The 10,867-nt window shown below is 49.4% G+C and overlaps 1 protein-coding gene across 2 annotated transcripts in view; it reads left to right on the top strand.

Annotated features, from left to right (window-relative positions):
* Window positions 1–649: 649 nt before the first annotated feature.
* Window positions 650–10,867, top strand: part of Reck (Reversion-inducing-cysteine-rich protein with kazal motifs) — a 49,873-nt gene continuing 39,655 nt past the window's right edge. The window contains exon 1 of one of the 2 annotated variants that reach the window (XM_055076884.2): window positions 650–1,670. In XM_055076884.2, coding sequence (XP_054932859.2) covers window positions 1,619–1,670 — 52 coding nt within the window. In that variant the 5' untranslated portion in view covers window positions 650–1,618. The remainder of the gene's footprint in view (window positions 1,671–10,867) is intronic. The other variant, XM_050188638.3, reaches the window with a different exon arrangement.

Genomic DNA, 10,867 nt, shown 5'->3' with positions numbered 1-10,867 from the left:
TTTGTTGGCATCCCCTTTGAAACGGAGCGCTGTCAAATAGTCACCTAGCCTGATTGATCTAATCAGGCATGCCATACATGGTTTTCGTTCTACCGGCGTTTTCGTAGCGCCGCCAAAGCAGCGCATCATGACATCGAAAGCTGCTGCATTTTCCCTTCGCTCGCCACTCACTTTGAGCATTCACACTGCTACAGTTCCGAATACTTCGCCCAGAAGAAAACTTCGTCTACAGTGTAACATATTCATATTCTTCTCTTCTTTGCAGTACACTTCAGACAATTACAAACGGATTCTTACAGAAACCCCAGACTCAAGCACGCCATGTATCCAGACATGTACACCACAAACAGATGCACATCGTGTGGCGAGGTGGCCACACTTTATCACCTGCTATGGGAGTGTCGGGACTTAACAAACAAGTCGGGCAGCGCCGACCCCTCCGTCTCTTCCCCCGCCAGCTTCCGCTCGCACTGTAAGACCGCACTGCTCAGCTCGAACTTGACAGCACAACTCTGAGCCGTCCAGCGAGCCGGGGAAGACAAGGTCTCGGAACCGCGTCCGCGGCAGGTGCCCAGACCCACTAAAAAGACGCCGGGCTCGAATCTTGTTGATTTGAAAATAAAAGTTTACTCTCACTCTCTTCTTTGCACTGACTACTGCAGTGACTAACGCTGTTATGTGCAATACATAGCGCAGCAAACTGAGGATTCAGTGCATCAGGGCATGGGGAGAGATACTGTGAGCGAACCATGGTGGAAAAGAAAGCCAACTGCTTTAATAAACCGTTTTATGACAGCGGGCGTTGCTGCGTCCAGAAAAAAAAAAAGTGAGCTGGTTGCTCCTATATGGTAGAGTATTGCTAGGTAAAAAAGACACGAACAAACGACGACCGGAAAGCATGGTACACACGCTCAACCCCAATGCCTGCCCTGTCGTCCTCTCTCCGCTCGAAGGATGCTCTCTTCCTATAAGATTTCCACCCAAAACAACGTCTTTTGCGCCGAGTTTACGCAGAACCAAAAAGTTGTTTGCGGTATTTCGGTCGCAATGCCCATGACGTGCGTTGCGCTAACTTTCGAGTCCACCGCTTCTAAAGCTCCTAATGTATGCACGACTTTTGCCGAGACACCCCGACAAGCCTGCATTGACATTCGCGCCCGTCTAGTCGAAGCACGCGTACGCTACTTGCGAAACTCGGCACCCAACCCTTGCTTTCCTCCTTTCACTCTGATTTGTCCCGCCTGCAACGCGACCCCGGGAGCCTCGTTAGCGTGCGTTCCTTCTTCCCCACTTGAGTGCCCGTCGACGTTCAACTTTCCTCCGCTGCGGATGTAGAGGTCGGACAGTAGTCGGCCGGGGTGCCGGGATCGAACCCAACACCAGCCCACAGCTGGCGTTCGCCACGTCCCAAACTTGGCTGCGTGTGCGTCCCGCGGGAGTGCGCGACGGTATGGGCCCGCTTGGGGAGGAGAGGGGGTAGAGCCGCTGCGGCGGCGTCGAGCAAACAACTCGCGTTGTGGCTGCAGAAGGCCCGCGTTCGTCGTCGTCGTCGTCGTGCGGCCGGCAGCGGGCGGCCAGGCGCACCCGTGCGTGTCAGAAGCCCGCGCCGTGTGCGGCCATGTGGAGCGCCGGTCTCGTCTCCGTCTTCTGGGCCCTGGCCAACGGCCTCGGTGAGCATGCACCCCTCTCGCTTCCTCGACACCGGCGGCGGCCGGAAGCGCTGGCCGGCGGCTCTCCGCTGCGTGCGACCGCCGACGTGCTGTACCGCGTGCTTCTCGTTCCGACGTCGGCGCGCTCCGGTGGCAGTGGCTTCCTTCCTTCCTGCGCTTCGGCTGCCCGGGCACGCGTCGCATTGCAGAGCTGCGCCAGTGTGACGCCGAGAGAGCGCTAGCAGCCACGAAGCAGTTTGCCCCGCCGTGGGTTAAAGTTACCGCAGCTTAGAAACGGGGGCGTACAGAGCAAAACAATTTTAAGAAGCCCTGCCGAGCTACGGACAGATCAAAGAGTTATACGCGTTGACGCATCGACAACTGTCTGCAACGAAATGGCAGATTGGGCGAGTTTGCGTGGATGAATGATTAGAAAAGCGCCAGAGATCATAGACGACTAGAGATCACGAGAACGCGAACTTATACTACCAAGCTTTTCAGTTGTCTAAGTTATTACTTCGCGCTTTCCTACACTCTTAGATAAAGGTATGCCCTTTGGGGTGTGTATCTGCCACACAAAAATAATCGTCATCTGCCTTGCTTGCGTTTCCTCTCTTGAAAACGCCGCGTCCGATACTTTCCTGTCGGGAATGCTATGTCATGCTGATAACGCGCATGCCGTTCGTTACTGGCAAGTACCGGACTCGCAGCGTTAAAGAAAATGCCGACAAGAGAGATGACGTTTATTGTTGCGTGGCAAGATACAACCCAAAGGGTGTAATGTTGTTTTAGAGTGTACCCCCATGGACAATATATACTACAAGCCGCGGCTCCAATTGCAGCAGGAGGAAGGCCCTGCGCGCTTTCATTTATATTGCCTTATATGCTGCCGAGCAAACAGTTAGAATAAAAGAAAAGAAACATTTCGAGCAAGTGACAGTAACTTCCCGCACATGAAGTCGTTGTTTGACAGAGGAGTGACATTTGCGCGAGCTTTCTTTCTTTTGTTTGTTTGTCAGCCTACAGCTTACAGTGCGGCGACGCACTCTCACTTGAGCGAAGCTTGTTAAACGTAAGTCTAAGCCTTACCCACCGGTAAAGTTCTTAATGCAAACGGCCGCCAAGATTGTCTCTCGCTCGATGCAAGACGTTGAGGCACTTCCTATTGCTTTCTTTGTACGGATGAACCAGCTTGCGCAAGACATCGGAGGAGCAAGCTGTGGGTGTGTTCGCTGTTTCGGCGAAGCGTTCTCTAGCTCTGTGTCTCGTTCACCCGACTACCGGTGATGTTCGGCTGATATAGCGATTGACGTTGAGAAAACAGGACCGCTACCAAATGCACGAAGGGCTGTCGCGGGGGTGCCCCCAATTCTAGTTCATGCCCTTATTTTAGGGCACCTTTTGAGTGAGTGAGTGAGTGAGTGAGTGAGTGAGTGAGTGAGTGAGTGAGTGAGTGAGTGAGTGAGTGAGTCAGTCAGTGAGTGAGTGAGTGAGTGAGTGAGCGAACGAATGAGTTAGTGCAACAACACAGCGATGGCTTCAAGTTTTTCTGTTGGCCATGGACCTAAAATTTTTCCTAAGGATAGTGGCCGTCCATCTAAGCCATGTACTACTTTCGAAAGGTTCTTGCGGGGAGCATCATGATTTTTACAGTGGAGACGAAGGTGTTCTATGTCTTCTTCAGCCTCTTCACATGAGCATGTATCACTGTTAGTTTTTCTTATCTTATACAGGAAGCTTTTAGTATAGGCAGTGCCTAGTCGAAGCCTAGGAACTGTTGTTTCAACAGACTGACTAATTTTAATGGAATATTGAATTCTATTCCAGGATATATATTATATAATTGAGAGTTCTGCGCATCATTTATGAACCAAGTTTCCTTGGACAATCTACTGCATAGTTTGTTCAACAGACATCGCGCACCACTCGCCGCTTGAGGAAGTAGTGATAATTTATGCTCTTGATGTGCTGCACGTGCCATGTGATCAGCTGTTACATTTCCTATGCTTTCACAGTGACTTAGAATCCACTCGAAAATTATGTCGTCTTGTAGATCTTTCGCTATGGCGTATGTCTTCTGCATTTTGTATGTCAATGTGATGTTTGTTTTTCTTAAGCTGGTTTAATTTTAGCACAGTAATGAAGCTTGTGAGTCGCTCAGAATTACCCACCGAAGTGGTTCTGACTGCAGACATATGTAACGTAAAGTAGAAACTATTGCGTAATGTTCTGCCGTTGTGGACATTGTAAATTTGCAAATGTTCTGAACTCTTTTCTCTTGCTATGTAGGTATGTAAAACGCAAATGTAGAGGTTTGTTTCCAGCATGATCCATCGGTATACACGTGAATGCGATCCACACACTTAGTGTAAAGATGTGATAAAGTTAATTGCTTCATCGCAACTACGTGCATATCACATTTGCGACCTGCTCCAGGAATTGAAGTGACTATTTCTGGAATGGTCGACCTAAGCAGAAAGCTTCTCGAGATTGAAGGCATCAAACATACTATGTATGCTGACGATATAACTATATGGTGCACAGGAGGCAATGACGGTCAGGTTGAGGGCGCCTTACAGGAGACCATAGACACTATCGAAACCTATCTCGAACCCACCGGTCTCAGATGCTCCCCCTTGAAGTCGGAACTTTTGCTGTATAGTCCCAAGAAACGCGGTCCGAGGCCCAAGGGGTGGACATCGTTGGAAGACAGAGACATTAACCTATATACAAGAAACGGTTGCCGTATACCCAGAGTCAATTCAATCAAAATCTTGGGCATGATCGTTGAGTCAGGGGGTACAAATGGCAAGACTATACGCAAGCTAATTGCTAAAACTGAAAGTGCTGTTCGTTTAGTTCGGAGGGTATCAAATCGGCATCACGGACTCAAGGAGGATAACCTCATTCGACTAATGCATGCCTTCGTTCTGTGCCACTTTAGATACGTGGCAGCCATGCATCGATGGAAACGGGCAGAGCGAGATAAATTGAATGCACAGCTTAGGAAGATTATTAAGCGGGTTCTCGGGTTACCCGTATACACTTGTACAGAGCGCTTAATGCAGCTTGGCATTCATAATACTCTTGAAGAGATTGCAGAGGCCCAGGAGCGCGCACAGCTAACTCGCCTCACAACAACGAAGGCAGGGAGATCCATATTGGAGGAACTCGGATATCACCCCGATAGAGTAGCGGAGGAGTTCTCTGACATTCCTCCGTCGATTCGTAAGAACATTACGGTCGCGCCAATACCTAGGAACATGCACCCCGATCATAATCGCGGTAGGAGGAGGGCAAGGGCGGCCAACCTCCTTAAGCAAATATACAGTGATCAGCGACAGGTCAGCTTTGTGGATGCCGCTTCTTGTAAGGAACGTCGGGCGTTCACCATCGTCGCTGTTGATGGTCGGCAAGGAATCACCAATGCTGCGTCGGTTCGGACGAAGGACTCCGAAATAGCTGAACAAATGGCTATTGCACTAGCCCTGCTGGATAGCTCACGGGATGTCATCTATAGTGATTCAAGATCTGCAGTCAGAGCATTTGAAAAAGGCACCATTTCCAAACAGGCCCTCAGACTTATTGGGGGCAAGGCAATCACGCACCACTTCATTTATTGGTTTCCCGCACACCAGGGTCAGATAAAGGGTGCTCCTCCCAACCTCAACGAGTCGGCTCACGGGGCTGCGCGTGAACTTGCCCACCGCGCTACCCTCGACCCATCGGAAGCCGACTTCCCAGAGAACAGGGACACGCCCTCCACCTACAACGAAATTACTAAACACTACTATCTCAGCCGTAGAACCTACTTTGTTCCTCATCCGCGCCTCAATAGAGCTCAAGCATTAACGCTCCGTCTACTACAAACGAATACCTATCCCAATCCGTCGCTTTTACACAAAATCTATCCGGATATTTACACCAATGCTACCTGCCACGATTGTGGAGAAATAGCCACGTTAGACCACATGCTCTGGCGGTGTGTCCGGTCACACTCTATCATCGCTAACAGCTCGGCCAGATGGGAGGCAGTTCTCCGCAGCCCTCTTCTGGCTGACCAACTCTGGGCTGTCCAGCAGGCCCACGATGCGGCCGAGAGGCTCGGCCTTCCGGTTCCCACGTGGGAGCGGCCCGCTTCGTGAAGACTCACGACCTGCAGGACTTCATTAAAGTTTTACCATACCATACCATACCATTTCTGGAATTGCTAGTCACCATGGGGGATGAAGAAGAGCAGTCCCTTGTTTGTTCTGTACTATCTCTGGACACGGTCTTACACCCACTGGCCAAACCTGAAACGATTCTCAAGGCCTAATGGTGCAGGAAGAGTTCATTGTTCGGCATATAGTTGGTCTCGCATATATTGCTGACGAGGAAAGTTGCCGCAACAAAAAGACAACGCACACAAGCAATAAAGACAAAGAAGCGCTTGTCCGTTGTCTTCCCTGCCTCGGTGCGTTGTCCCGCTATAGGCGAATTTTTCTCATCGGCTAATGGTGCAAAGCTGAAAGTTATCAAAATCATTATCACACGCTGAGTCACTGCAACAGTTACGGGGTGTAATATTCCATATGCAAACGTAAGGCCATCAATCAACGGCACGGCAGGAGCGTCGCAACTGACAGAAGATTCCCTCCGGCATGTGTAGGTGCTGAAATATCTTGCGGACATCTGCTGCCGTCGGTCACTCTACTAACGTTCCAGCAGATAAGCGCCCTCACACGCTTCGACAACGTCTATAACAAACGTCAAGACGTTGAGTACAAGTAACAGGCTGTTAGTTTGGGCATGCTGGTATTCCATTTTAACCTTTTAGCGCGCAGATGACACGATGACTGCGTCTGTCTGTCACGCTGTCCCTAAGTCTTCAGTGCGCTAAAAGGCTAAAATAAAATACACCATGGCAGCTTATTACACGCCAGAATCAGCTTTTTTATTTTTTCCAGATCGGTTCTGTAAGGTATCTGTGTTTACAAAGTTCAGCCTTAACACACAGAAAAGAACGGGTCCATTGTTTACAGGGGACCATAAACGAAGTCAAAATATGCGCGATGCACCCGTTAGACGCCGCAGAACTTGCGTTTAAGGCGGAAGGTTGCAGATGGAGTGCACACGCAGCAAACTGAGCTCGCCACAAGCTCGACGTTGGTAAAGTTTATTTCAACGGTCCAAGTGTTTATATCCTAATGGTTAGGGCGTATGGTTAGCGTGCTTTAAACGCCCCGCACGTACGTACGCACGCACACACACGCGCACGCAGACACGCACCCACACAAGCAGACTGCAGCCGCAACCTGAACAGCGTCTTTCGCGCACAATATTTCACGCCCCGGAGCGCCTCTTCTCCTGCCCCCCCCCCCCCCGGCCCCCCTCCAGCCTGTGCATTAGTCCGCCGAGAGGCGCAAACTTGAAGGCCTTTTCTTGAAGAGCCAAAATACTTCCTTCAGAAAGCAGGACCCCAGTCATCGCCCTTAACGCGTTGCCTAAAATTGCCGCTGCTGCGTCCCGCCCCACGGCTGTAGGGGACCAGCTGGCGCTTCTCACCTATCTTGCTCCGGCACCCGCTCAACAACACGCCACGCGCTGGTTCGGCGTGCGTACGTATTTTAATGCGCAGCAAAGCGCGGTGAAATCAAATTTGGGCGAGCCATTGTTCGGGGCAACGGCGCGTGACGCACTTCGGGTGGACAGCGCAGTGAGAAATGTGAGCCGTTTCCGTCTTGAAAGAGGATAGAAGGAGGAGAGGGAGAGAAAGAGAGGAGGCAATAAGAACCAATATAAAATGTGACCGTGGCTCGGCGTCGTCCGTGCGTCGATCTTCTGGGACGCGAAACCAAGACTTTCTCTCTCGTTTCGACTCGGTGAAGGCTAGTATAAAAACCTCGATAGGTTTTCGTATTCTTTACTGGCCAGTGCGACGGAAAGGCATATTATAATTGAGTCTCTCTTTGGTAAACGTGCAATGCGCAGATGTCAATCATTTATTCACTGGAATCGTATTTTTCTATATATGATTTTTCTAATTGAAATTTTACTTTAACCATGTCCATTTACATGGTGTACTGTGAAGACTGCCCCGCGTCTCAGAGAAGTGAACGCTGGCTCTACAGGGCATGCACTTACACGAATGAAGCATGCTTTCTTTCTTTCTTTCTTTCTTTCTTTCTTTCTTTCTTTCTTTCTTTCTTTCTTTCTTTCTTTCTTTCTTTCTTTCTTTCTTTCTTTCTTTCTTTCTTTCTTTCTTGTTATCGTGGTTGCGCGCAAACGAACGCAGATGAGAAACGCGCACGGCGTACGCTCGTTGAAATCAACATGGCCGCGATCCTTTAGCAACGTTTTACCAGTTTTACGGAAAGCGATCTGCGCTTAAAGTGAGGCAACCGAATAAATACGAATCCGTCTACGCCACTTCTTTTGGCACTAAGACGTGACCGAATAAAAAAATAATAAAAACACTCTTCGGAGCGGAATTCGCATCCTGCATTCCCCGCGACAGAATCCAAATCGACGGGAATAAACAGGCGCATATACGCACTCGCGATACGCTCGTGAGAGTGAAAGGAGAACGCAACAAGCGAGGGAGAGAAAGGTCGAACCGTTTCCTGTTTGCGGTGGAAGTGTTTACGACGTCGGTCGTCTATGCGCGATGGGTATTTGCGGCTGCGGCGATGGAACGTCGGCGAATGATGCGAAGCAGGCACTGTGCTCGCCGACTATTCCAGGCAGCACTTGACCCAACTTTGCGAGCTCGGCTTCCTGTATACGACATACGGAGTATGTCGGTGCAGTCGGTCTGTCGAGACGGGGACTTGGGCGTGATCATCTCTCTTCTATATGGGCGCGGTGGTGTCGTAGCTCCACTGCTCGGTCCTTGGAATATAGCTTACTGTCTTCGAGCTCACCTTAGTGAGCTGACTTTGCAAGGAAAGAAAAAAAAAAAAACAAGGAAAAAGAAATTGCCGCTCGCTTGGGTTTTCTATGTGAGACATCTTTCTTTCTTTTGCTACTGCAAAGTGCTGGCCCGATTTTTTTACAAATATTCTCGACTGCACGCAATATTTTATTACAAAGCTTTATGACTAAGGATGCTTGAACGCTGAAATCATCCCCTTTTCTGCTCTCTTCGCTATTTTCTTACGTTACTGGACAAATGACCTTCTTTGCAGGAGGCATTCGTCGACAAACAGTAATAAAGGACTCGTCAAGTGAATTGAGGTACAGCGCGGTTTCAGTGACAGTGCGCGGGATGCCTATAGTGATCTATCGACTGTGTTGAAAGCAGGGACGCTCTCCTAACATGGACTCCAAAATTTTGGGCACATAGTGCACCGCGAGCACTATCTCTGAGGCCACGTCTTTGTTTTCGAATATCGTACCCGATAGAGTCGGGGTTAAAACGGCAAAGGAAAGAAAATGAGTATTCACCGCTTTATTTAAGAGTTTCATGCTGGATTGAAACGTGCGCTACGCAGTTATTTCTTTGACAAACCTAGTTTAACTTGCAAATAGCAAGCATCTAGGCGGCGAACAAATTTCTTTTTTCTCGGCGGCCGTGGGGTTCAGCGAACCTGTGTGGACAACGGTCGATGCAATACCTTTCTTGCGGTCTCGCGTCGAGGATTCGATTTCCAATCGTCACGTTCACGTACTTAATCGATAATTCAGGCCGGTAGCCAGTCTCCGGGATCCGGCTCCAGAGGTCCGGGCCCAGCGTAGTTCACTCTCGAAAGGCACATTTGTTTAAAGTTCAAGCATACAGCTCAGCTACGATGCGAATGCTTGCATATAGACCGATCAATAGGTTCCTGCTTATAACGCGTCATATCTACCAAAATTTTAGGTAAGGTTGAAGAAGTGTGATAGTGGCTTCAGTGGTAAATGGCTGTCGTCCTTAAGAGAGGAATGTATAATCACGATCAAAATTTCCGGACACCAAAGATGCCGCGAATTTTTTTCCTTTCTTCGCATGGCCTAGGTATGTAGGATATATAAGATAAAGTGGTACAGCCCATACGTGCGGCTGCTTGACCAATATAATGCAGGGAGACTTTCCACTTTTCACTGATGCGCTAGAATTCTTTTTTGTTGTTTCTAATGCCGTGGTCTCTAGACTTTTGCTCCCGACTACAATGTAAAGCTTCCCAGCACACTTGTTTAGAGCGCTGTGGCGTGATTTACATGGTCTAGTGGAAGTCGCTAGGTTGAGACATTTTTTTCTTTTTCAGCCGCGGGTGCTTTATTATTTGGCCGCGAGCCGTGTTGCTCTTTGTGCAGCGAAGACAGCCGTTGCATAGAAGCGATAAGTCACGCGAGGTGATAAGGCACGTCATCGGTCTGCATTTCGGCAACCGTCGACACTTGCCTAGCGTAGGACGCTATCGTTAATAACAAAAAGATAAAAAAAGAGCAGTAGGAGCCACACGTATAGCTAGTAGCACAAATAGCAACAGTCAGCTCATCTGGCAAAACATGCTCAACGCAAGTTGTCTCGAACCAGCGGCCTAATACTAATAGACGGCGCAAACACAGTTCCTAGCGTACTGCACCTGCGCTCTGGACACGTGCGCTGAGGGCTCTCTGCGCGTGTTGACGATGAATGCTGACTTTATTACAGAGCTGGAGATGTTCGCGTGGCTGATGGGCTGGCATAAGCTAGTCCAAGTATTGGGCGAAGAACTAGATGTATGTGATGATAAAAAAAAAAGAAAGCCTTTGTCTGTGAAAGAACTGTGGTCTAAGTGCTCAAAAGCTGTACGAAGGTCACTCCTCTGGTCTTCGTGTGGAGGGCAGCCACATAGGATATGTTTGTCGTTTCTTCGACACCACATCTGCTGCAATTGGGACTGTCCGCCATTCCAGTAAGGAAGGAGTAGGCGTTCGTGAAAGAAGCACCTACTCGCAAGTGGCACAGTAGCGTTTCTTCCCAGTCGGTTATAACCAGATAAATGTTTCGCTGTTATATGCGGGTCCATGGCATATAGGCGCCGGTTGGTGAACTCCGGTGTGTTCCATTTTCTTACAGTAATACTATGGGCAAGACCGCTGAGGTGCTGCGCTGCTTTCGTTCTCGCCAATGGTATCGAGCTTTGTCGGCACTTTCATTGCTAGCAATGTTACAGTGCCCGCGTAGCCACTGAAATAGAATGTCGTGGCCTCCGTCCACCGCTTGATGGTAGCGTAATCGTATCTCTGCTTCCAATTGTTCATGTGGGCTG

Source organism: Dermacentor andersoni, chromosome 2 (assembly GCF_023375885.2).
Source record: "Dermacentor andersoni chromosome 2, qqDerAnde1_hic_scaffold, whole genome shotgun sequence".
Classification (NCBI taxonomy): domain Eukaryota; kingdom Metazoa; phylum Arthropoda; class Arachnida; order Ixodida; family Ixodidae; genus Dermacentor; species Dermacentor andersoni.
Note: the sequence above shows the minus strand (reverse complement) of the source record. Positions and strands in the feature narration are given on the sequence as shown.